The sequence below is a fragment of the Marmota monax genome, unplaced genomic scaffold (genome assembly GCF_021218885.2).
Source record: "Marmota monax isolate L192 unplaced genomic scaffold, Marmota_monax_Labrador192_F-V1.1 WCK01_AAM20220418_F8-fsc00001, whole genome shotgun sequence".
NCBI classification, from domain to species: Eukaryota; Metazoa; Chordata; class Mammalia; order Rodentia; family Sciuridae; genus Marmota; species Marmota monax.
The window spans coordinates 14,003,082-14,030,213 of NW_026693777.1; the positions used below are offsets into that span (position 1 = coordinate 14,003,082).

General features: G+C 36.1%; 2 protein-coding genes across 5 annotated transcripts in view; one reads left to right on the top strand and one right to left on the bottom strand.

Moving 5' to 3' along the window:
• Positions 1–474: 474 nt before the first annotated feature.
• Positions 475–12,911, top strand: Klhdc2 (kelch domain containing 2). 4 transcript variants are annotated; one of them, XM_046461795.2, is made up of 14 exons: positions 475–677; positions 1,161–1,350; positions 4,454–4,533; positions 6,837–6,954; positions 8,567–8,682; positions 9,193–9,274; positions 9,443–9,526; positions 9,985–10,065; positions 10,140–10,198; positions 10,570–10,679; positions 11,059–11,131; positions 12,155–12,242; positions 12,330–12,382; positions 12,602–12,911. In XM_046461795.2, the coding sequence occupies exons 2-14, from the start codon at positions 1,198–1,200 to the stop codon at positions 12,723–12,725; spliced, it is 1,221 nt and encodes a 406-aa protein (XP_046317751.1). In that variant the 5' UTR covers positions 475–677; positions 1,161–1,197; the 3' UTR covers positions 12,726–12,911. The 4 variants fall into 4 exon arrangements, with proteins under 4 accessions (XP_046317751.1, XP_046317753.1, XP_058440498.1 ...); XM_046461796.2 differs by lacking the exon at positions 475–677 and adding an exon at positions 2,683–2,773 and having other exon boundaries at positions 1,212–1,350; XM_046461797.2 differs by lacking the exon at positions 1,161–1,350 and having other exon boundaries at positions 477–677.
• Positions 12,912–13,338: 427 nt separating this feature from the next.
• Positions 13,339–27,132, bottom strand: part of Nemf (nuclear export mediator factor) — a 47,317-nt gene continuing 33,523 nt past the window's right edge. Inside the window, exons 20-33 of the mRNA XM_046461794.2 lie at positions 26,299–26,356; positions 25,864–25,922; positions 25,661–25,781; positions 23,694–23,973; positions 23,029–23,071; positions 22,847–22,896; positions 20,323–20,470; positions 18,776–18,853; positions 18,220–18,417; positions 16,294–16,326; positions 14,803–14,903; positions 14,661–14,704; positions 14,508–14,587; positions 13,339–14,271 (exon numbers count right to left, since the gene is read on the bottom strand). Of these exons, the coding sequence (XP_046317750.1) occupies positions 14,194–14,271; positions 14,508–14,587; positions 14,661–14,704; positions 14,803–14,903; positions 16,294–16,326; positions 18,220–18,417; positions 18,776–18,853; positions 20,323–20,470; positions 22,847–22,896; positions 23,029–23,071; positions 23,694–23,973; positions 25,661–25,781; positions 25,864–25,922; positions 26,299–26,356 (1,371 nt within the window). The 3' untranslated portion in view covers positions 13,339–14,193. The remainder of the gene's footprint in view (positions 14,272–14,507; positions 14,588–14,660; positions 14,705–14,802; positions 14,904–16,293; positions 16,327–18,219; positions 18,418–18,775; positions 18,854–20,322; positions 20,471–22,846; positions 22,897–23,028; positions 23,072–23,693; positions 23,974–25,660; positions 25,782–25,863; positions 25,923–26,298; positions 26,357–27,132) is intronic.

Genomic DNA, 27,132 nt, shown 5'->3' on the forward strand with positions numbered 1-27,132 from the left:
AATTTAAGTGAAAAAAAAAAATGCTTTGTTGTTCAGTGTATTGCTGTTCTGTGTAGTGTTCCAGGGTGAAGAAGGGGGAAAGAGAGGACGATAAAGCACGCCACTCCCACCGCAAATTCTAGAGGCACCATTAAATTAGGAATTTAAGATGTATTCTAGTCCAACCCCTATTACGTTACACGTGAGTTATGTAGTTTAGATAATTTGTAATTTCCTTTTGGCCTAACTTAAATGTATTATATAAGAAAAAACAAAACCCCAAAAAACTGTGAACAGGATTCGCTTTCCTTCTGGAGAGCTGAGCGGTTACAGTTTATGATACGTCTTTTAATACGATTCTCCAAACTGAGAGACAGTTTGCAGCAATAAAAATCAGAACTCCCGCGGAGCCCGAGCAGAACCTGCAGGGAGCCCAGTTGGCATCGCTCAGCGAAGCTGCGCGTCACTGGAGCTGGGGTCACCGGGCCCAGGCGCCACCCTCCTATTCGCAGGAGAGCGGGCATTTACTCCTTATCTGAGAAGCTAAGATTGGAAACTTCCTGTTGGGCAATTTTGATGCCTTGTCCAGACTGGGAACCCTTTGAAAACACCCTTCAATTAGAAAGGAAAACTCTCCAAAAGAAAAAGGAATGCGCGAATCTGGCTAAACCCTAGCATATCCTTGTAGCTGCCTCAAGGTAGGGGACTTGGAGCGTGCGTGGACTTCGCGGGGCCACGTAGGCGTCCAGGCCCAGGCCCGGGGCGGCGGGGCGGGCTGCGGCGACCGCGGCGGCGGGAGGACCCGGCGCTGGGGGCGCTGAGCGCGGCCGCAATTCTGGAGCCCGACGAGCCGCGTCAGCGGAACCGGCGGCTTCCGGCCGCGGCGTAAACAAGGGCCCTGGACTGCTGGAGGCGGGGCGCAAGGCTGCTAGAGCTAGCCAGTCGACTGGGCAGCCCTCCCCTCGCTGCTCCTGCCCTGGGCCCCCCTGCTGTCCCTCGCCCCCGACCCACTGCACGCAGGGCGCCGGGGCGGTGGAGATCTGAGCTCGGAAGAGCAGGGCGGGAGACAGCACTGGCGGCCAGCAGGCCTGCACGCCGCGCCTGTCATCGCCTCTGCCTTCTCCTGGCTACGCGCCGCTTTGCATTTCTTTCCTTTTCTTTGTCTCTTCCCGGCTCACAAGTGTGGACATTCTTGGTGCACGAAAGTGCAGCCTCAAGATGGCTGATGGCAACGAGGATCTGCGGGCGGATGACTTGCCAGGGCCAGCTTTTGAGAGCTATGAGTCCATGGAGCTCGCCTGCCCAGCCGAGCGCAGCGGCCACGTAGCCGTCAGCGACGGGCGCCACATGTTCGTCTGGGGCGGCTACAAGGTCAGTGGGGGGCCGGCGGGCTTCGCTTGGCTGGTGCGCGAGCCGGTCAGTGGCCAGGCGGGCAGCAGGAGCGGGCTGTCCAGGGCGCTTCCCAAATCTCTCGCCACGCGACTCTACCCGTTGGGTGTGTGTGTGTGTGTGGGGGGGTGTCTTCTCGTGAGTCCCCCAACCCGTCTCAAGGCTCCACGGCGGTTGTCACGTCAACCTCAGCTTACAAAGCCCGCTTGCCGCGCCCCCCCCCCCCGCATTGTTGCTATTGGAGCGTTATTCTGGAGAGGGCACTGTTAATGTGGGTTGGTGGTGGATGACCACGGAACAGGTTTTATTTAAAAGGGTTGGGGGTGTGTAAGGAGATGGCGTTATGAGGTCACCCGGACCCTTTGTCCGGACTACTCAGGAGAACTTTACCTATGAAGCTGAGGCCAGTTGGGCCATAGGTAGCTTTGCCCACTTTCGGGGTGGCCCAGGTGTAGGAATACCCTGGAATTTTGCAAGGCCACGGAATCGCCTTCTTCAACCTCCCCCCATGTGCAGTAAGCAGTACCAGCTACACCAGACTATTGTTTGAACACAACCATTTTCCCTCTGGTTTCAGGAGTGAAAGGGTTGAAGTTTTTAAGAAGAAACCTCCATTTAGAAAATTAATGGAATATTTCCACCACTAACCAACCAAGAACCCCTAGCAACATGTTATTAGATCGCAGCTCTTTGACACCCTAATCATAAAACGTGCTTAGTTCAGTTTAGAGCCAGTTGCACCGCTTCTCCCGCCCCGCCCCGCCCACCGAGGAATCCTACCCAGATGTCTTCAGTGTAAAACCGTGCTCGCTCATTCGTTCTGTTCTTTTATTGGTTTTAGTTTTCCAGTGACACTCTACATTCTAGAATTCTCTTATTAGCTGGGTTGGCTGTGATCCATTTCGACCACGAAATCCTTTATTCCTTTTTGGTTTTGTAAGTGGTCAAAGGGAGCATTGTCTAATATGTCTGAGACCCCAAGTTCAATCACGTGTACCGCGGAGGTTTCATTTGACGGGGGCTGAGGGAATTGCTTCAGGGGTAGACCTGTAGACTAGCCTCGCACTCCGGAGGCCTTGGTTGGATGGGGAGGATCTCCCCTTACCGAAGACTCGAAATCTAGTTTCTTGCACCTTGCCTTAAATGAGTTGCTTTGTGACCCTGGTAAGTTTAGCTCATGGTACAATTGATCTGATCACAGTTGACCAATTTTGAGGTAGCTCCCAAAGACAGCTGTCCTGACACTGTCATTTGGTTCAACTGCAAAAGTACTTTTCTTTGCCAATCCTAATTAACCTGCCATGTTTTCCCCAGCTTCCCATGAATAGGTGTGTAGAAGGTTGGGGAATGGAACTGTGAAGAGGGAGACAGTAGGCACAGGAAACCCTTGGAGATTGTTTGAAAGGTAGTAAACTTTGGCTTCCTTCATGTCAGGCTGGTATCATTGAGATCAGGATTGGGGGTATGCAATTGTAAAGAGGGAGGGATTAAGTATGTAGTGATCATTATTAAAATGTAAATACTTGAGGGGGAAACAGCATTCAATCACACTTCAGTCTAATACTACTTTATAATTCTATCAGTAAAAATCAGCACTAAGGGAAAAGGATTTTCAGGTTGTGGGGAGGAAGAGGACCATCACAGCAGATTTCTGATTAATTTATGAGGTCCTGGGGGTAATTTATGAGGTTGGGGGACTCATGAGAGGCAGTCACTGAAGTGCGTGATTACCAAATGCCCTCCCTCCTTCACATATATATATATATATAATTTTTTTTTTTTTACTGGTACTCTTGACAGCAGGCACAGGAAACCCTTGGGAATTGTTTCAAGGGTAGTAAACTTTGGCTTCCTTCATAAGTAGTGGGTTTTCCTCCCCAGGCCAGGCTGGTCTCCTTGAGGTTAGCAGGTTAACTTTCAATGCTTTCTCATTCTTTTTTTCCTACCACTTAAGTGATAGAGTAGAAAAAGAAATGTTTACATGGTTAACTGATCTATTGCTGTAGTTTACTACCCAAATTTATTGGACTTTTACACTAATTTTAAGTGAACTGCATTTTCAGTTTACGGTTTGTGTTGACACTGCTTAAGTGGCCAAGGAGTACCTAGTTCTACATTTTTCCCACATCAAGTGGGAAATCTAAATAAGATTGGTGAATTTTATTAATATTGTAGTATTCTGTTGCAAGCTTGTACTCCAGCTTTGTAAGATGTTACTAGTGGGAAAAAGTGGGTAAAAAGTACAAAAGAATTATTTGAATTATTTCTTACAAATTCATGTGAATCTATAAATATCTCAAAGTAAAAAATAATAATTTAAGAAATGCAAAAAAAAAAAAAAAAGAAAAAGAAAAAAGACAAAGTGTACAGGGAGGATCAAAGACTGAAAATGTGAGGCAGTCATCAAAGTTCAGGAAAGAAGAATTCCTGCTTCCACCATAACTTGCTAAGTTGGGCAATTTACTTAACTCTCCAAAAAAACCTGTTGTAATATCAACTACTTTTTTGTTGTAAGTATTAAATAAAGAGATTTGTGGACAGCATTTGGTTCTGGCATATGGTAAGCTATCTTTAGGAGTTAATACCTGAAGGGAATCGGAATAAAATAAGGAACTTACAGTTTTGCATAAAGACTCAATATTCACATATTTGCAGTTATGCCCTCTATTTCTTGTCATAAAATGAGTGAAAGGAAAACCTGTTTAGAACACCACACATATGTTGGCATGAGTTGGCCACTTTGTGTAGTCTGCTGGTCACAGCACAGATAACCAATCTCACCTGAAGTCATGCAACTGAAATTTGATGCATGGTCTGTTTAGGATAGAGCAGCCTTAGCAAGTTCCCAGAGGCCTTTCAACTCTTTGCACCATTACAATGCTATATAAAAAAATGTGTATTAAGGACTATTTACATTAAGCTTTACCCTGAGTATGTGGTAAGAGTCTAGGAGAATTGTGCATTTAATCTAAGTGTAAGGCTTATTTATTTTTCATTCTAATTTCATAATTGCATCCTTAATTTCATAATATGCCTCCTTAAAATATCAACTACTGTTATTTGCAATTGTTTTGATTCTTCTTAGAGTAATCAAGTCAGAGGATTATATGACTTTTATCTGCCTAGAGAAGAACTATGGATCTACAACATGGAGACTGGAAGATGGTAACTGGGTATTATGGGGGGGGGGGGAGGGACTAAAAAAACCCAAATTACATTGCAAAGCAAAAAAATATTTTAGGAGCTGGAGATATAGTTCAGTTGGTACAGTGCTTGCCTAGAATACACAAGGCCCTGGGTTCAATCCCCAGAACCACTACCACCAAAAAAAAAAAAAAAAAAAAAAAAAAAAAAAAGATGCTACTCTGAAAACAATGTTCTAGTTTAACTGTTTCATTTCTGTTTAAAATATCTTTTCAGAAACAGTTCAGTAATTACTAGATACTTTTATGACCTTAGAATAAATTTCTATTCAGGGCACTGTAAATACTATTCAGAGCTCTGTAAAGTACCAGGAGGCAGCAGCTTCAGACCCTGGAATGAAAAGATGATAAAAGTTCCATATACCCTTTTTAAATACATGACATCTTAAGATATATGTCTTCTGTTACATGGTATCTTAAGATTTAGTTTGTTTGAATTGTTAGGTTTTAGATGGCTTAGAATTTTATCTGCTAAAAATAAGTTCTGCACAAATCTCTTAAAAAAGAGTACATTCTGGCCTGGTGATATAGCTCAGTGGTTAGATCACCCTGGATCACCCTTAAAAAAAGAAAAGAAAAAAAGAGTATGTTCTCTTTAAAAACCAAAATGAATCTTTTCTTTTATATAAAACTGGAATATCTTTTTTGCCAATTGCACAACAGTGATAAATAAAGAACATGTCATTCAAATTAAAATGTTGCTCAAAATGCTGGGTGAACCATGTTTGGGGATTTATAAAAGGGTTTCCAATGGTTTGGTTTGTGAGAACTTTGCACTTTGGTATTTCACCTATTGTAAATCTAAGAACAAGAATATTAGAATAGTAGGCCCACTTGAGGACTGGGGCTATAGCTCAATGATGAGAATACTTGCTTAGTAAGCATGAGGCTCTGGGTCAAGTCCTAACACTGACAAAAATGGAGGGGAAGTCCCACTTAAGAGTTAAACTAAGAGTCAGGATTATTTCTGGATTATAGCAAATCAGCGTTACTATGAGCTATTTGCAAATCTTTTTCTAGAGAACTGGAAACTTTTACTTGTACAGTATTCCCTAATAGAGGACTTCTACATATTTTTAAATTAAGAGTTTTAAAGACTAGACATGGTGGCATACACCTTTAATTTGCAGTTTAGGAGGCTGGGGCAGGAGGATTACAAATTCAAGGCCAGCCTGGGCAACAGTGAACCCTGACTCAAAATATTAAAAGCTAGGAATGTGGCTCATCTATCCTGGGTTCCATCCCAATAGCACACACATATACTCAAAACGTTTTTTAAAAATAAACCTACCAAAATGAATAAACAAGTTAAAATAAATTTTAAAAAAAGACAAATTTCAGGGTTAGCAAAGATGAACTGATAAATGTATCTGTGTGAACAGAGGACCTTGAATGTGCTATTAATATTATGAATCCTAGAATTTTTTGATTCAGATTCATTTTTAGATTCAGAATGAGTCAATACTTACCAAAGCACTCACAAGTGCCTGGCAAAAAGTAAATAAACACCACCACTTAGGTGTTTGAGTATTACATAAGAATCTGAATCAGATTCATTCAAATGGCTAAAAGGTGACTGAATTAGTCTATCAAGACTGGGAATGTTGAAGTTTTCCTCCTGTGGTCTTGACTTGAAAATAAAACAGCTGCTTATGGCCATGTGAATAAATAGCATAGTTTAGTTTGAGAAATATAAAATGGTTCCCAGAATAATAAAGTATAACACAAGGGGTTGGGGTTGTGGCTCAGTTGTAGAGCACTTGCCTAGCATGTGAGGCATTGGATTTGATCCTCAGCACCACATAAAAATAAATAAAATGTCCATCTACACTAAAAATATTTTTTAGAAAGTGCAACATAAGGGGCTGTAATTGTGCCTTAGTGGTATAATGCTTGCCTAGCATGCATGAGGCACTGGGTTCAATTCTCAGCACTGCATATAAATAAATGAATAAAATAAAGGTCTGTCAACATCTAAAAAACACTTTAAATTTTTTTTTTTTTTAAAAAAGGTAACACAACACTTAGGGTTTCAGAATCTCATTTTGCCTGCAAGTAGGACCAGCTGGGCTCTATTCATTGTCCATAGAATAGAAAAAGAGGAGAAAGGTTCATCCCTTGAATTGATTTCAGGTCTAAGAGACCCTAGAGATACTGGCCCTGTTATTTTACTCCCTTTATTGAGGGACTATAAATAGAAGAAAATGAAGCTTTGCCTTTCTTAATTTTTGGTAAACTTATATATATTCAATTTCCCTCCCTCAGGAAAAAAATTAATACTGAAGGTGATGTTCCTCCTTCTATGTCAGGAAGCTGTGCTGTGTGTGTAGACAGGGTCCTGTACTTGTTTGGAGGTCACCATTCAAGAGGCAATACAAATAAGGTTAGTGTTCTAAGAATTATGGCTCAAGGCAAGTTTATTCTTTTAGACGACCTCACATTACCCAAGTCAGGTTATTGTTTATATCTGTTCCAGTTTAAAAATATTATGTACTTTGATTAGGGTACAAATTGGAAACAAGATGTAATCATGGAGGGAAGGGTAAAGATGAACAGAACACTCAGAAAGTCATAAGGATAAATTGACACTGAAAAAAATTCAGATAGTAACATTTCTATAATATGATACCCTAAGACACTGCTGCTCAGATTTTGCTCATATATTTTTTTTTTCCAAATTGTCATTTGTTCTCTTCAGACCAGTAAGAGACAGATTTAAGATTCAGAAGAACACATGATATAGGCAGACTCCTATTAATTCATTTATTTGGCAACTTAGTAAGCACCTTATATGCTGAGTTGGACACTGCAGAGAAAAATGAATGATAACAATTCTCTACCTCAAGGAGTTCAATCTGGAAGGGACACACATAAGTAAATGATTATATGCACACAGCCTGACACAAGTAATAATATAGTAAATACTATTAACTCTAAAAGAGTCCTTGACATTGGGTTTGGTAGAAAACCAAAGAATTGGTCAACCAAGAGGTAATGTTTAAACTGAATAATAGGGGTAGTCAATGGTGCAGAGACATAATCAAGTATATTTTACTCAAGGAAATGCCAGGGATTTTTTGTAGGTGTGATATATGGTTTAGATGGTTTCAAACTGTGCTTCTAGAAACCAGGGATTTCTTTGAGGTACCCATGAGAAGAATGAATGTGTAGTGTTAGGTGGGCTCCACACTGCCCCTCCTCCCCCATTTAAACAAGTATTAACTCCACTTTTGTTTTTACATATTGGGCTTTCAAGATTTTTGTTTGAAGAAATGGTTCTATGCCTAAGAGGTTTGAGCTGTAGTTTGGCCATGTATTTTTCAGAGCCCTGGGGGAGAAAAATAACTTTGACACAATCTGAAAAAGCTTGGAAAGGAGAGCTGTGATTTTTAGAGGGTGGTCACAGATGGCTAGGATTCAATGTTCTAAGTTTGACCAAAAGGAAGCTTGAGTGTTTGAGAAGTGACTGATATGTCAATATATCCAGTTACCTGGATGGGTAGACAACATTTAACCTTTTAAGTACTGATGGATCTTTAGCTCCCAGAATTAGGAGCTCCCAGGTAGGCACTGAAGACGTGTTTATTAAATTGAACTTAAAGGTAAAATTGACAGACTTGATTTTGGTTTTTGGTAATACTGTCCTAATTTGTATAAATCAAATCAGTTTGACTCAAAGTCCCTGTCTACAGCAAAATAAGGAGCTTATGCCAGACGGTAAATAAACACATTATTGATTCCTTCATCATAAAAGGGTGGCTATGAAAAATTAGTTGAAATAACTGTGTTCTTAGTGATTTAGAAATTTACATTCTGTCACAAGTTCTTAGTAATCTTGACTCCGACCCACCTGGCAGTCAGTCTATAGTCACAATTTCAGTAACACTGAATTAGATGGCACCTTTATTATTATAAGCCACAGTAAAATTAATCGCTAAATAAAGTTGAATTTCTTCCACATAACGAAATCTAACTGAATTTGTTGCTTCTGACAGTTCTACATGCTGGATTCAAGGTCTACAGATAGAGTGTTACAGTGGGAAAGAATTGATTGCCAAGGAATTCCTCCATCATCAAAGGACAAACTTGGTGTCTGGGTATATAAAAACAAGTGAGTTAGAAAGTAATGTAGGTTTGGATTTTTATGCAGAAAGTAGTTTACCATTCAAATATCCTACGCAATAAACAGTATAGAATATAACTCATAGGACCAATATGAATATTAAATATATTAACACATAAAAGCATTTAACACAGTACTTAAGATATAGTTAAGTGTTAGCTATTATTATTTGAATAAGTATATTCATATATATAAGTGTAACTTTTCAACTTGTACTATATGTCAAATTAAGAAAAAAAATCACTTAGGAGCCTGAGGAAGAGGACTGAAAGTTCGAGGCCAGCCTGGGCAACTTAGTGAGACTCTGTCTCAAAATTTTAAAAATGAGATAAAAAAGGGCTGGGTATGCAGCTCAATGATAAAGCACTTGCATAGCATGCACAAGGCCTTGGGTTCAATCCATAATATTGCAAAAAAATAGTGAGAAAAATTCCTTGGGTCCTATCCTGTAGATGTTTGAATTTTTAGTGTCTTTTTTTTTTTTTTTAAATCAAACAGGCTAATATTTTTTGGAGGGTATGGCTATTTACCTGAAGATAAAGTATTGGGAACTTTTGAATTTGATGAAACATCTTTTTGGGTAAGTAAATTTCATGTTTGCATATGGCCTACTTAGTATGTTGACATAATACATTTTATATACACTAGTAGTTTTGTTCACTTATTAATAAATTGAACGTGGCTGTGTAATTTTATAAACGTTATCTGTAAACTAACTCAAAGAGGGTCTTTTTTTTTTTTTCTGTAGAATTCAAGTCATCCAAGAGGATGGAATGATCATGTACATATTTTAGACACTGAAACATTTACCTGGAGCCAGCCTCTAACTACTGTGAGTTAATAAGCAATAATATACCATTAAAACAAGGCTATTTAGAGGAGAGGGGAATATGCCAGAGTTGGAGATGATGTGAAACTATTATTTCTTGTTTTCTGGAGAGACAATCCAGAGTTTTCATTATTCTCCAAGGAACTTAGAACTCAAGAGTAGTTTAATGAATGTATATAGAGACTAACCCAACATTTATTACCTAATAGATGGTATATAATAGCAGCTGTTACTGGTAATATATAATCTAGTTCTAGATGGGAACTTACATTAGATTTCCTTTCCCTCTGATACATATTAAATAATGCATCAGTCTTCAGTATTGCTGTTGTCTAGAAGTCTGTGCTTCAGCTTTTAAAAACTCAAGTATTTTGCATATAATTTTCTACATCAAGACTGGATTTTCCCCATTTCTAAATAGTTCACTTATTTATTAAATTGCTTTTATTACTTTTTAATAGGGTAAAGCGCCTTCACCTCGTGCTGCCCATGCCTGTGCAACTGTTGGAAACAAAGGTTTTGTTTTTGGAGGCAGATACCGAGTGAGTATATAAACAGTTTCAATAGCTTACTTTTGAATTCCTCAAAATGTAACTACCTAATTATCCTTTTTTAGGATGCTAGAATGAATGATCTTCACTATCTTAATCTGGATACATGGGAGTGGAATGAATTGCAAGTATCACTTTAGATAATTATTCAGAAAAGTTTTTTTTAAAAAACCCTTTCTCCCTATACCTTATTATTAGTATGTAATAAACTTGCTTTAATCTTCTTTATGAATTTAATAAACATGATTACCAGGGTTCTTAAGGATGGAATTTTATTTCCAGTTTCAAAAACTATGTGCCTGGCATAGCAAGCATGGGCTTTAATGTTTGCCTTATTTTCAGCGGGGGGGGGGGGGGGGGGGGGGGGGGGACGGCAGTAAGACCCTTAAGTCTCCTTTTCTAATAATCCCATCTAAATTTTAAAAGAAAACTTAAATATTTGTCTGCATTAAATATAGTAGCTACTTTGAAACGGATGTTGTAACTTTTTTTCAGAATTCCACAAGGCATATGCCCTGTCGGCCGATCCTGGCACTCACTAACACCAGTTTCTTCAGATCATCTTTTTCTCTTTGGAGGATTTACCACTGAAAAACAGCCACTAAGTGAGTCTTTAAAAAACTTAAATATTTATATATCACTTACATATAATAAATAAATAGCTGAAAATCATTTTATTTTAGATGTATCAAGAGTGTATAGAGTTGGCTTGGAGGTTTATTAATTTTGATCCTATACATACTGAAATTATGCTACATTGTACATATTATGTCATAAATCCATTCCTCCAGTAGAGAAATGACCTGCAGTATGTAAAAGCCCTGAAGGCTGTAACATGCAGAGGTGGTTAACTGCAGAGAAAAAAAGGAGGGGAAAAAAGGAAAAACTTCATTACTTTTTTTGCACAAGTTGTGCCCTTTAAACATCAATGTCATAATGAAAGATAAACATACATCACAGCTTTTTAAATTTTGCTTCAATCAGGTGATGCCTGGACTTACTGCATCAGTAAAAATGAATGGATACAGTTTAATCACCCCTATACTGAAAAACCAAGGTATGAACTATTTAAAAGACAATTCTTATACTGAATTAGGCCTAGAAATGTGCAAGACTAATAAGAACTGAGGATATTTTAGCTATATTTTACCCATATTCTTATTTTAAAAAATCTTGGTATCTATTAAGGTTTAACATCATACTTCTCAAAGAGAACCAATGTTTTTCTTTTGTGATACTGGAGATTGGACCTAGGGGCCATGCACATGCTAGGCAAGTACTCTACCATGGAGTTATATTCCCAGCCAAGAAAAACCAATATTAATTTGAGTATCAAATGCCTTTCTGTTATTATCTGTGTAGGAAGAATAGGGCTGCCCTTTCCTTCTGCTATCAAAAAATTATTGACACAGTTAAAACTTAAAAGCAAGTTGTTTACCTGAGTTGAACCGAACCTAAGTTTGTAATTAAAACAAAAACAAAAGGAACTTGTAAGGGGAGAATTTAAAAATCTTAATGTATGGGAAGGTAAAACAACTGCTGATTAGATTTACAATAGCAACGTACAACAGGATAAATCAAATTATCATTGTCAAATGAACTGTTAAGGACAATGATTTACTCAGCAATGGAGTTCAAAGCACATTTAGATATATCACCTGCATTTTTCCCCCAATCCTCTAATCCAAGTACAGGCATGCCACTAAGATTTCATTTGGTTCAAATGACTTTTCTATAGAATTATCAGGCTTTAAGACTTTCAGCTTATTGGGGCAGAACTTCAGCACCCCTCAGATGTTCTGTGTAAGGCTAACTTATTGCTATCAAAGACCTACAAAACACATCATTGAATTCAAACCTCTTCACTCCATAAACGAAACAGAGACAAATAATATCCATATAAAATCAACACTGATTTTTCTACTTCTGCTACTTTTCCTTAAGGTTTTATTTCTCATGGTCATGTTTAGGCACAACAACTATCTTAAGATCTCTAATCTTTATTTCACTAGTTATGAGTGTGAATGATCAATTTGGTCTTCTGGGTGACTTCAAATTCAAGTTTTTTTTTAAAATTCAGGCTATGGCATACAGCTTGTGCTAGTGATGAAGGAGAAGTGATTGTTTTTGGTGGGTGTGCCAACAACCTGCTGGTTCATCACAGAGCTGTAAGTATACCACTTCATATTACTACTGAAACTTATCTGTGATGCACTTGCCTTTTTGTTTTTAATGTGTTCACCTCTATTTTTCAGGCACACAGTAATGAAATTCTTATATTTTCAGTTCAACCAAAATCTCTTGTACGGTAAGTAAATTTTTCCTTGGCACTTGACACTTCAGTGTTCTTAAAAAAAAAAAAAAAAAAAAAAAAACAGGTTTATGGATTATTTAAGAGCAATGAATCTTCATTGATGTAATCAGTTCCTAAAGAAAGAGGTTTATTATTTATTTATTTAATTTTAAATTCAAGTTAATGTACTTTAAACAGCAAAGTGAAATTATTTTTCTTTTGTCCACTTTTCAGGCTAAGCTTAGAAGCAGTCATTTGCTTTAAAGAAATGTTAGCCAACTCGTGGAACTGCCTTCCAAAACACTTACTTCACAGTGTTAATCAGAGGTTTGGTAGTAACAACACTTCTGGATCTTAAGGCGTCATAGATAATGCCTCAGATCTTCTTGCATGGACAACAATCCTGTAATCATCACAGAGTGGCATCATTTGTATAATTATATGCATTGTTGTAGTTTGCAGCTTTTTGATTTTAATGTGCATGTGAATGGCCTAGAGAACCTATTTTTGTGTCTAAAGTTTACAATAAATGTATTTAACACCAGTAACTTTCCTCTATTAAAGCAAAAAAAAGTAACACTTAGGCTTTTTACCCCAAAGATTGGTTATTACATTTCCTTTTGTTAACTTCAGGATATATATCTATAGAAACATACTAAATAATCTTACCATTATCAAAATGGTAGTTTTTTTTTTTTAAGAAAACATTGGAATTTTAGTTTTTCTTTAAATAGCAAGAACAGTCCATAATTTTATAGACTAACATCATAAATACAATAAAATGGTTTTTTTTTTAACATTAATTTCAAATGGAAAACTATTCTCAATAGAGACTAAAAATTGTTAGAGGGACCAACAGCTATTCAATACTTGACCTTAACACTTTGGTGCAGGGGCTGGGACAAGAAAGTGGTTGAAGATAGACAGATGTTGTCCAATCAATTAAAAAAGTATATTTTATAGCTCATAAATGAATGGAAATAATGTATGACTTTATTCTCCATTCTGATAGGAGACAGAAGAAGAAAGCTGGGTCAGGAATCTTTAGTGGTAAGCCTAAAGTGCACTTCTGATATTACAGGTTGATACTCTATTACATGCTATTGATAACTACTAGACATGGAAAAGAAAATGGTACAGAACTGAATGAGATTACAAGGAAGAAATTAAGATGAAAAATGAAGATGTATAAATGCATTGAAATGATCAATACCAGTTTCTTTTAGGTGTTATTTCTCAAGCTCTGAGTCATAAGAATTAGTATTTTTTACATCTGCTCTACTATATTTTTTGACAAGGTTTTCAAGACACAATCCTAAATGTTTAATCGCCCCCATTCCCACAACAAAAAACCCTTATGATTGGCCTGTTTCTCTATATATTATATACACACAAATACATATGTGTGTGCATATATATATATATATATATATATATATATATATATATATTAGATGTTATATACAGTAGATTACCAAGTCAGTAGTTTAAGCAACTGAGCCACACTTCACTGTTCAATTTCTTTACATCATGAAATGAATACTTAATATTAACCTCCCAAACTTCAAGATAATGTTGGAGAATAACTACAGATGAATATAATTAGCATTTAACTTTTCACAAATATTTTAGGAAATCCTATCAGACAGTGTTTCCTCTATATAAAACTGGAAAAAAACAAGAATTAAGTCGTTTTGGCGAATACAGCAAGGCAATGTTTAGTTCATTTTTAAATGTGGAAGTCCTGTTACATGGTGTTTTCATCTCTGAACTTCCAAAAGGCTATAAAATTGACTCTTCTCAAATATTTTAGGATTTCATTTCAGCTATTTCCTTTTTACATTCAGAAGATTGGGTGCAGATACTTTCACTTTGCCAGGAATGTTTCTTGATAAATCTGTGTCCTAAGAAAAGAAAATTGCTGAATATTTTCACATTCTATATGGCAAATCATGTTTCTTTTATGACAACTATGAATCCTCTGCTGTGAAAAGAAAGGCATATCCAAAATTTTTTAGTGGAAATGATTTTACTGCTTCAGTTTCAAGTTAAGACAGCATTTCTATAAAGCAATAGGAAAATAACTGCGAAAATGTTTAACTATACCACCAGTCTCCAGAGTTTTGAAGGAAAACTTTACCTTCACACTGCGGAATAAGTCTTTTTCTCTTGCTGTTGCTTCTTTGGAATGCATAAAACTATTCAAGGCTGTTTTGGCAGCTGTAAACAGAAAACAAGAATCTGGCTCTGTTCAGTCACTGAACTGCTTCAAATCATAATTTTAAAAAATTACCTTTTCCCTTTTTCTGAACTCCAGGAGTAAGTTTCACTTTATACCTTTAAAAAGAAATTGCATGAGTTACTAAATAGAGATTATAAAACAGCTCGTAAAAGTCACTGTGTCAACTATTTTGAGTAAACTAATGGTAACTTACTTATAGTTTGTCATGGTGGTGTAAGGGGCACATATTGGAATGGCAAATAGTATGATATCTTCAGGATGTGGCTGGCCTGTCAAAGAATCAAACAGATTTTCCTAAAAGGGGAAAATAAAAACAATTATAAAAGTAATTTACAACAGCCTTAAAAAAAGAAAACTAGGGGCTGGGATATAGCCCAGGGGTAGAGAACACTTGCTTAGTACTTGTGAGGCCCTGGGTTCCATCCCTAGCACCACAAAAACAAAGAATGAGGAAAATTCTAAGTCAATTGAAATTTCAACATATATTTAACTTTTTCTGATATAGCCTAAATAATGACAGCAATGCCTAAAAATTACTCGAGATGGAGAACAATCCTGTGGATTATGATGATACATGGTAATGACCACAGTTAGATTTTTTTTTTTCCCTTCTCTGGTACTGGGGATGGAATTCAGGGGTGCCTGACCACTGAGCAACACTCTGCTGCCCCTTTGAAGCAGGGTCTTGCTAATTTGTGCAGTCTAGCCTCTAAATCTATTTGTGGCCGGATGTGGTGGCACACACCTGTAATCACAGCTGCTTTGGGAGGTCCTGCTTCAGACTCTCAAGCAGCTGTGATTACAGGTATGTGCCACCACATCTGGCCACAAATAGATTTAAATCTGTTGCAGGGAAATGGGATTTCGGCTAGATCAGTGATTCTTTTTTTTTTTTTAAGAGAGAGAGAGATAGAGGAGGGAGGGAGAGAGAGAGAGAGAGAAATTTTAATATTTATTTTTTAGTTTTTCGGCGGACACAACATCTTTGTTTGTATATGGTGTTGAGGATCGAACCCGGGCGCATGCATGCTAGGCGAGCGCGCTACCGCTTGAGCCACATCTCCAGCCCAGAGACCAGTGATTCTTAACCAATAATTTCTGTGCCCCAGAGGACACAGTTTTGATTTTTACAATGAGGGGAGGGAAAAAAGAAGGGGAAGTGCTTACTGGCATGTGGTACGTAAGAAGCCAGGGATGTTTTATCCATTCCAAACTGTAAACAGTACCAAATTTGAGAAACCCGGGCTAGAATAGCCTTTTCACCTGTTCTTCAGAAGAAATCCCAGGGCTTCTTAGAATTTTCATTTGGTGGGTAGGCTGCCTATAAGACTGACCTTATGTATTAGAGTCAGTAAACTTAAATTTAGGACAAAATGGTGACCTGAGTGTTGGCTTTGTGTCATATGCCTTTCTAAATGTATCACATATATTCTCAAAACAAGTCTCCTAGTAGGTACAGTTACTAAACACAACAATAAGGCACAAAGAATGAGGAAGCTGAGGCACAAAGTCTACTTCCAAGTTTACACAGTTATATCCAGCAGGCTTGGAATTCAAATCCTGAAAGTTTGACTCAAGATCATGTAGTCTTAAGTTTTAATTAGGTAGAAGTTTTGTATCAAATATTCTGGGATAGGACTATAAGAAAACTGTTGTAATAGTAATCTTAATATAAAAATCATACCTCAGTTCCCTGTTGATCCAGATCCTGCTCTTCCTGTTCAAATATATGAAAATTAAAAGTCAGCAATGAAATTTGAAACCATTAAACCATGCGGAGAAAGAAATAGTGAAATAATAAGACTGTCATATCCAACCCACAGGGTAGGGGCACCAAGGTTGTATTATTTAGTGTACCAATACTCTGAAGTGGATTGGTGTGTGTGCTTATATTTCAGAAAGCAATGCCATTCAAAGAGAAAAAAGACAGTTCCCTGAAGTGGAGAGAAAAAATCCTTCACATACAGTACATCTTATAGCTGTGAAAATTGTAGGAATAATTTTTTTTTTTTTTTTTTTTTTTTTTGGTACTGGGGATTGAACCCAGGGCCTCATGCATGTGAAGCAAGTACTCTACCAACTGAGCTATATCCCCAGCCCCTGTAGGAACAATTTAAAATAATTAAGCTTGATATGTTTGTCAAGGGAAAAGAAAATGGAAAATTCTGATGAAAAGAACTTTTATTTTTAAATTTCTGTTTAATAGTTTTAGACAATTTTTCAAATACTAAGATATATACATAATTTTATTACTTTGATATGAAAAATCTATTTGAAAATAACTTGAGTCTGTCCAGGTTGCTAGAATGAAATACCTTAAACTGGAAAACTTAACAGAATACTTTTCACAGTTTTAGGAAATCCCAGATCAGGATACCAACAGATTCAGTGTCTGGTAAGGGCATGCCTCAAAAATGGCACATTGCTGCTGGCTCACATAGCAGAAGGGGTGTTCCCTTCAACCTTTTTTTTAAGGTACTAATCCCATTCCTCTAGTCCTCACCTCTTAGTACTATTAAATTGGGTATTTAGTTTACAACATAGGAATTTGGGGGGATTACCGACATTCAGACCATAGCACCTACCCATGAAAGAACATTAATAATTATTATCTTATGAATATATGTGCATTTAGGATTTACAGAATAAACTGCAGAATATGGTAAAAAAATGAGACCCAAAATGAGTTTTTAGAATTACTAAACAACATTGTTCAGGAGAGGAAAAAAAAGAAAATATTGTAATATAAAATCCCTATATCACCTATACTAAGCACACAATTTTTTTTTTTTTAATATTTTTTAGTTGTTGGTGTACCTTTATTATTTATTTATTTATATGTGCTGCCGAGGATCAAACCCAGTGCCTCACACATGCTAGGCAAGTGCTTTGCCACTGGGTCACAACTCCAGCCCCCTAAGCACAAATTATACTCAAGCTTTAAATAAAAACAATCCTGATCAGGAAAGTAAAAAAATTTGATTCATCCTGTATTTTACACAAATTTGTAAAAATAAATGCTCAGAATGTCAAGATGTATATATTCATGCAAGATGATATATAAGTTTGGATTTACTGTATCCAGTTGATAAAACAATTGACAACTATCTTATCTGGAAAATGTTTTTTTCTGGGAGGAATTGGGTGATGATAGGGATGGAACTCAGACCTTGTACATGCCAGACAAGCATTTTACCACTGAGCTACACCTCCAACCCTGAAAAAGTTAACTTCTCAGTGCTTTTGCACCTTAGGATTTGGCCCTTGAATTATGTAACCACTTTCAACATATATTAAGATAATATATACTATACAAAAAATGCTTTAAAATTAATTTTTCATTCATCTTTAAGATAAGCCTAATTCTTCGTCTTACTTTAATTAAGTTCCTATCAGAATCAAATCCTCTTCATAAAACTGATATTCTCTAATGGTTTATGACAAATATTTTATTAGCAGTGAACACTTACCATTTTTGTGCTTAGACACTGTAATTTTAGGCTTTCAGGTTGCATTTCTAAGATGCCTTTTCATTAGTAAGACGGCTGCCACTTGTCTTGGTTGGTCACCCTAAGTAAAAAGCAAAAGCCCACATGTGTGGAAGCCTTACCTTGTCATCATGTGAGTCATCTACAGCTAAGTCTTGTAACTCATGAGTTAAAACCTCAAGGGCTGGAGTTTCTTTCTTAATGCTCTCTGAAATCCTGGGTCCACCTCTAGGTTTCTGGGGCTGTTTCTTCACAGGTTCATCTTTTGTTTTTCCTTTCTTCGCCTTCTTCCCTTTTTCTTCTTTGTTTGAACCTGCAGACTTCAATTCATAGAGGAAAATTTAGTTAATGTTGTCAATATTATTGTCAAGATTTTCCCAAAGACAGCAGGATGTAGTGGCACACGCCTGTAATTGCAGTGATTTGGGAGCCTGAGGAAGGAGGGTCACAAGTTTAAGGCCAGCCTGGGCAACTTAGCAAAAGCCTGTCTCAAAATAAAAATTTTGAAAGGGTTGGAGATGTAGCCTAGTGGTAGAATGCCCCTGAGTTCAAACCCCAGTACAACAAAAGGAAAAAAAAAAAAGATTTTTAATAAAGATGTACTGAATGTTTATCACAAGTTAAGCATGGGCTGGGTGTCCACTGAAAAGCAAAAGAAATGTTCTAAATGTTACTTACCCCCAGCAATTTCATAATAAGTTCGCGATCTTCTTCATCCTGGTCTTTGTATTTTTCCTTCATTTTTTTCATTTTACTCTACAAAAATTCAACAGTAAAATGGTCAACAAATATTTGTAAAGAAAAGGTGACTCTTTAACTCTGTCAAAATGCTTATTGAGCTGAGGATGTAGCTAAGTGGTAGGGTACCTGCCTAGCATGTGAGGCTCTAGTACCACCAAACACACACATAGCAAAGAACTTTTTGAACAAAGCACCATTATAAACAATATGACAGATACAAAGAAGGATAAAGCCATAGTCATACTCAAAGAATTTGCCATATGGTAAAGAGAAGATACATATAGAAATAAGAATAAATTAACATTTAAAACATTGTAGGAAGGTGGGCTGGGGATATAGCTCAGTTCGTGGAGTGCTTGCCTCGTCTGCACAAAGTCCAGGGTTCAATCCCCAGCACCGCCAAAAAACTAAAATTAAATTAAAAAATGTAGGAAAAGTATAAACAAATTTTTCTGAGATAGTTTTTAAAAAGGAGGCATTTTCAGTCTCAGCAAAAATTGTGGGGAGTAAATGAAGCAAAATCTGAAAGTTTTTTTAAAAAAAGAAGTAAATTTACTGCAGTCATTACATTTAGTTAGAATCATGGTACACATAAAGGAAGAACAGGAAATCAGCTAATGTAGGCCTAGGCATTTACCAGTGACTAACTTTTTTAGGCAATGGGGACTGAACCCAGGGCTTTGAGCATGGTAAGCACATGCTCTACCACTGAGCTACAAAACCCCAAGCCCTGAGTTAATTTTTCAAAAGATATAGTAACATATTAGCACATAATCTTCGTAATACTGCTACAGCATTTTTTTTTAACTTTTTTATTTTTTAGAGAGAGAGAGGGAGGGAGGGAGGGAGGGAGAGAGGGGGGAGGGAGAGGGAGAAAGGGAGAGAGAGAGAGAGAGAGAGAGAGAGAGAGAGAGAGAGAGAGAATTTCAATATTTATTTTTCAGTTTTTGGCGTACACAACATCTTTGTTTGTATGTGGTGCTGAGGATCGAACCTGGGTCGCACGCATGCCAGGCGAGCGCGCTACCGCTTGAGCCACATCCCCAGCCCCCTGCTACAGCATTTTAAAAAGTATATTCTATATAGATTATTTTTTTATTCATCATTTCCATTTAATAAAATAAATAAAAATTCTACCCAAAATCACATTGATAATTGAAAAAGAAACTAAGTTCTCTCAATAAAGATCAGCTCTGGGGCTACAGGTAACTCAGTGGTTGAGCACTTTCCCCATCATGTATGAGACCTTGGATCGAATCCCTAGTACAACTCCTACATAAACTGAGAGCTTCTGAGGAGATGCTGGAGTTCTCTATGTTCCCTAAAGACTGTCTTCCTAGCTAGTCATCAAAGGAAGTCATACAGACTCTTTTTTTTTTTTTTGCCTACATCTTCTATTCATTTAAACTTTAAAAAAACTCACAATCTCACAACTTCATTTGTGAATCATACTGTATCAAACAGATCACTACAAAGTTTATTACCTTTTGTCCTCGTTTCATTGGTTGTGCAACTGCAACATTTCTGTTTGTGTTCTGTTGAGTTTCCATGTGTACAGAACTTTCTTTGTCCTTTCCCTCTATTGCTTCTAAATCCCCTGAGTCACTTAGAAGTTTTTTCTTCTTCATTTCCCTAAAACAAATGAAGTGAAAAAAAGCAAATTCTTAGAATTTCCAAATTCTTAGTGCCCTAAAAAAAAATTCAGAGAACATGCACAATATATAAAAGATCATGATTTCTATTTAACCTGATAATCACTATAGAATAGTATACATACAAAGAGGCTCAAAGAATCACATAGAAAAGAGCTGAAAATTTTTCAGCTGTAATAGATTAATCATTCTTTGTGTTATCCAGGCTCAACATTCTGTCACCCTTGACTTATCCTTCATCTACCCACACTCACTCAATTGAAAACCTTGGGGTTGCAGTTGTGACTCAGTGGTAGAACACTTGCCTAGCAGCTGTGTGAGGCACCACATAAAAATAAATAAATAAAATAAAAGTATTGTGTCAATCTACAACTAAATAAATAAATATATATATATATTTTTTAATGGGATAGAGGGATTGAGAGAAGGGAAAATATGGCTTATTATATTTACTTCTATATCAATTTTCCAAATGAATTTTGAAGTTGTTCTTAGATGAGAAATTAAGGAGTCCTCTGTCCAGATTTCATAGCTATGTGCCTTAAGAACTTACTGATTTCATAATACTTATGTCCAAAAACATCCTACACTCCAAATTTAGGGATTAAAGTACAATATCCCATATGTCCTCTGACATAAAGACACAGGGTTGGTGAAGCTGGGGTTGTGGCTCAGTGGTACAGTGCTTGTCAATCATGTGTGAGGCACTGGGTTCGATTCTCAGCATCACATATAAGTAAATAAATGAAATAAATGTCCACTGACCAAAAAAAAAAGAAAAAAGAAAGAAAGAAAAAGAAAACCTTGCTGGCCAGGATTTGTAGTCTTTGTATCAAAAACGGCCTTGGCAGATCTTAAGCATTTTCAATAAAACATTTGTTGATTAGTTATTGAATAAATAAATGGATACAAAAAATAAATAGATTAAGGAAGAAGCAAACATTCCATTGCTATATTTTTCTTCATATTCCCAGTTTAGGACCTCACCAACTGCCAAACTTTCTTCAATGTATTCCCAGTAATCTACCTAAACTTCTATATTAATATTCTTTAATTGTTTACCTATGTTACATTCCCATTCAAAATCCTACAAAGGTTATTTTCATAACTTTCAGGATAAAGTGCCAAATACTTAGCTTATCATTCCATGTTCTCCACTTTTGGTCCAAATTCACCTCTTCAGTCTTCCCATAATCTGTTCACTAATGTGAACTTTGTCTTCCTTTTGCCTTAGTCTATCATTTTCCCAAAGCAACATATATATTACTTCCAAATCTCTCTCCCCTTCATTAATGCTAATTTTCCTTGGAGTCTTTTATCTTTCTTCATATACTTAATGGCTACTATATCTTCAAGGTATATTTCTGATGGTATTTCCCAAAATATCTAAACTTAAAAGCAATCTCTCACTCCTACTGTATCACTTTGACAATACAATGTATTGATAAGTATTTCCTGAATACATGACTCAAAAATTTCTTGAAGGCATGAATTTGATATGTAAACCTCTTTGTATACTCAGTATAAGTAGAGCACCATGTATTGAGATGTACTGAGGGTTCTCTGTAATTGTTTTTAATGATTGTCTTTCTAAACCAAAAGGACTTTATTATCTATTTCATTCCTCCTAGAGTACTTTATGTCTTTCCCATCCTGTAGGAGTTGTTCCCTTCCTCTGCCTTTCTATGTGCCTCCAGAGACCTGCTATTAAAAAAAAAAAAAAGACTTAAATTTTTTCCTAATTTCAAGTATTCTTATTTATTCCTGTCAGTATTATCCTAGAACTAATCTGTCTGCTTAATACACAATAATCATCATTATACATGTTTATATAATAAAAGGTCCTTTAGTTTTTCTTTTTCAGTACTGGAGATTGAACCCAGGCTTAGCACATGCTAAGCAAGTGCTCTACCACTGAGTTACATACCGAGCCCAAAAGGCCAGTCTTATTACTTGATAATAAATTAGGGACCTAAACCTGAAAAACATTAAAGAGTTGAATATCTAAAAATAAAGCTTTGTGCTTGTCTTGGTAATTTTAATAAAGTAAGTCTTTAGAATAAATAGTCAAGTATTCTGTGATAGCTGAGCTATCATTTAAAAAAAATACAAAAAGTTAGGCAGAGTGGGGGCACCCCTACAATCCCCACTACTAAGGAGACTAAGGAAACAGGATCACAAAGTTTAGGGCAGCCTGGGCAACTTAGCAAGACCCTGTCTCAAAAAGAAAAAAATTTTTAAAAAGGCTATAGCTATAGGTCATATCACTTGCCTGGTGTGTGCGAAGCCCTTGTTTGAACTCTAGCACTTACTAAATAAATAATGCCTTTCAGTTAGATAATACAAATATATTTACCTTCTTTCCTTGGCTGATAAATGTCTCCGGCCTTGTAATTTACTGTCATTCTATTAAAATGAGAACAAAAAGAAAGAAATAAAATTATTCAACAATATCATTGAATTTTTCAAAAAGTAAAATTAAAAAGAAAATATTGAGAAAAATGTAATTTTTTTAAATAAAACCTTAAAATAGCTTACTGAATTAGAAGATTCTTCTTTTGAAGCCAATTTCTGAAGGGACCTATGAAAACAAGAAGAGTATAAAGCCTGAAAACATTCTCATATCATACTCTAAATGACTTTTATTTTTGTATTTTATTTTTAAGAGTACTATAACTATACATAAGTTGAATTCATTGTGCTCTTAATTACTTATAATCCTACAAGTACAATCAAATCATTCATATCTCCACATTTTTTCACCAAGAAGGAAACAAGCTTACACATAAGTAACTTGCCCAAAGGCACATCCTAAGACTCAATTTTGATTGTCTGACTCCTAAGCCATTATTTATAACCCCAATAAAAACACTTTTTTAAAACTATATATTGTTACTTGGTGATCATTAAGACATTAATAACTAGAACACCTCTTTTTTAGATGGATTACTAGCCTTTAGAATCATTTGTTTCTATTCTGAACTACTTTGGTCATTTTTAATATCAATGTATTTTTCTACCCTGGTCCTGGGAATTTCTTTAGAGAAATTAAATGTGGAAAAAAAAAAAAAAGAACAATAGCACTGAATAACAGAAAAATGAAGGGTGAAAGTATTGAAGTCAATCTTGGCATTGTCTTTATAAGGATTAACTTGTCATCACAGCTTACAAAATAAAACTTAAAATGTTGTCTATTTAATTACCTTTGGGACTGAAGGTGGGACAAGTCAATAGTAGTATCAGGATACTCTAGTGTCTCTTCTCTTTCATCCTTCATATCACTGATAGGCTCCTGATCTTTTATAATCACTTCAGATTCTCTTTCATCTTCAGAGCTTTCTTCCTGAATTAGTTCCTCATTTAGTTCCTCACCACCACTCTGAACAGTAAGATCCTCTTGGTCAACCTGAGTCACAAGTTCTACTTCTACAGGAGGTTCATGTAATTCCTCTTTATCTTCTTCACTGCTAGTGTCACCTCCATCTATAAAATAACCGTAAAGAAACTGACAAGTCTATGTGATTTTCTTGAAAACTTCATATGAACAATTCTACTCCCTGTTGTCTCAAAAGATCACCCGAAAATCACCAGAATGATCACTGATCATTCTCATAGGGGACCACTCTTAGACAAAAGGATAATCTGTACAATCAACAGGTTGAACTAAGTAGATATTATAGACATTGCTACCACTTCTACATGAAAACTGTAACCTGCCTTTTTTGGGTATTTCCCAAAAGTAAGACAATAAAATCAGTTGTATAAATTCTGTAGCTTTTATTATTTGCAAATGAAAACTGAATTAATAATGCATGTTATATAACTGGCACATAGCAGGTGTGCTGTCTAATAGTAGGGTCCATCTGCTCCACCTGTAAAATGAAATGCCACCACCCATCTGTCATAGATGGTCATGAAAATTACATAAAAATTAAATAAATAAGCGGAGAATTATGGCACATGCTTATAATCCCAGCAGCTTAGGAGGCTGAGGCAGGAGAATGAAGAGTCCAAAGCCAGCCTCAGCAATTTAGTGAGGTCCTGGGCAACTTAATAATTATGATGTTTTTAAAAAAGAAAAAAAAAAAAAGGCAACTCAGCGAGACCCTACCTCTAAATAAAATTCAAAAAAAGGCTGGGGATGTGGCTCAGTGGTTAAGCACCCCAGGGTTCAATCCCAGGTCCCCCCACCCCCAAAATTAAATAAATATAAAGCACTTTATTCAGTGCCAGAGAAATAGTAACCATCAATCAGTATTAGTTACAAATGAAACAATACAATATTACTCCTATAAATGAACAACTCTAGGAAAAAGTATAACTGCAAAAGTAATTTAGAGAACAACTTTCCCTAGCTCTCTTAAGATAAATGTATTCCAGCAACTATAGTTGCTTTCTACTTGAAACATATTATAAAATCAACTCAAATTCTCATGAGAAATTGTACTTCTTATAAATTCATCTCTATTATTTCTTGTCCTTTTTCTGCAGTACTAAAGATTGAACCCAGGGGTGCTCTAGCACCAAGCTACACTCTTGGCCTTTGTAATTTTTTATTTTGAGACAGCATCTTGCTAAGTTGCCAAGGCTGGCCTTAAATTTGTGATCCTCCTGCCTCAGCCTCTCCAGTACTTAGTATTATAGACATGTTGCCACCATGCCAAGATACTTTGCTATCATTTCTTTCTTTCTTTTTAAAATATTTTTTAGTTATACATGGACACAATATCTTTATTTTGTTTATTTATTTTATGTGGTGCTGAGGATCAAACCCAGTGCCTCACATGTGCAAGGGAAGCACTCTGCCACTGAACCACAACCCCAGCCCAACTTTATTATCATTTCTAATTCCTAAACCCCCAATATAAATGATAATTCATAAATACCTGAGTCCTTTTTTTGTCAAACAAATTTATACATTAGCCATTAAACACTGAAGTTTTATTATATATACACTAAATTATGTAAGTTATGGATCCAATTAAATACTTTTCAACACACTAAAATAATAACTATATTTAACATATCCAAAACCAAACTGATAGATGGTATTTTTATGAATATTCTTTGAAATTTTAATTATCCCAAAATATCATTTACTTAAGGATTTAGAAGTAAAACTAGAAAATAAAAAATATCACAAGCAAATTTACTAAAATGTGTGAATTACCTAGTTGTTCCATTTCTTCTGAGATGAGTTCACTTGTGCAACTTGCCAGTGTCTCCATGTCTTCATCTTGCACTCGGACTTTACGTTCACCCCGATGTCTCCAAACACATGACTCATCTACCTATAGAAATAGTTCTTTTTCATTTATAGAATTTTAGGTAAGAATTATGAGGGGGGAAAAAAAGGAAGAAGTTGAAGAGTACCTTAAAGAGGAAGCTAAACCCCATCATTAGATATGAGGGAGGAAGGAAATTCTTTTTTCCTACAAAAGATAATATACATTGATGTTTTAAAAAAATTAGTTTTCTCCATTTTTTGTCTGCAAAATATATGACACCAATGATCATACCCATTTTGTCTCTTACTCTGACATGGGGAACATTTCCCATTTATAGAATCTAGCATTAGGTATAGTAACAATAATTAAGAAAAAATATGCATGCTTATTCTTATGTTTTGGGTCAGACCCTGAATAATCTATAAAAAAGATGACAAGGAAAAAATTTGCTTATTTCATAAGACTTCATATGTGACACAAAGTTATGAATTTCTGTTCTGAGAATATTTACAGATGATACTCAAACCTGACTCCATAATCCACTGGGAAGTTAGGGACATTTTTCACGCCAGGCCATTACCTCTTATCATAAAACTTCCAGTTGTCAAATATTCTCCAGTTGGTGCTGTTTTAGACACCTAACAAACACAATAATGTTACATTCTTAAGAAATATTGTTTTTTTTCTATTCAAGAAGTGAAAGTAGTCATAATTCAAATAAGCAACACTATAAAATTCATAATAGCAAAAATTCTCAACACTAAAGATATTGACTTCCCTTCAACGATAGATATACACCTTTGGCAACAACAAAGAAAGAAGGATCTATTATATCAATGTTTCCAAATGCTCTGGAAAAGATCCACTCCTTTCTTCTAGCATGAGATATAATGAGAAAAGGATAGCTTAATAAGTTTATTACAAAATATTAAAATAAAGCTATATTTATTAAGTAAAATCCTTTCCTGAGGCTGGACATGGTACCATACACATATAATCCTAGCTACATAGGAAGCTGAGGCAGGAGGACCTCCAAGTTTAAGATCAGCCTGGGCAACTTAATAAGACTTTGTCTCAAAATAAAAAGTAGAAAGGGCTGGGGTGTAGCTCAGTGGTAGAGGGATCATGGGTTCAATTCTTAGCAGGAAAACAAACAAAAGCTTAAATATATCTCCTTATAAAAGAATTCAAACTACTTTTATAACAAAGTATTATGGCAGAAGATATAATTCCCTCAAGTATTATTAATTTCCTAAAAACATAATATTAATTAAACTAATTCTATAGGAAGATAATACAAATAAATTCTATCCTATCATACAACTTTAGGACCTTGTAAAAGTATATCATTATCAATCATAATTCTTGAAAATGAAATCAATAGTAATGCAAAGTTAAATATGGAATGAAGTAT

Bases quoted from the DNA above. Each gene is read 5' to 3' on its own strand.
- Klhdc2 (XM_046461795.2), top strand. From the start codon at position 1,198: ATGGCTGATGGCAACGAGGATCTGCGGGCGGATGACTTGCCAGGGCCA. The intron at 1,351-4,453 runs GTCAGTGGGGGG...GATTCTTCTTAG, and splicing joins TCGTCTGGGGCGGCTACAAG to AGTAATCAAGTCAGAGGATT. The intron at 6,955-8,566 runs GTTAGTGTTCTA...TGCTTCTGACAG, and splicing joins CAAGAGGCAATACAAATAAG to TTCTACATGCTGGATTCAAG.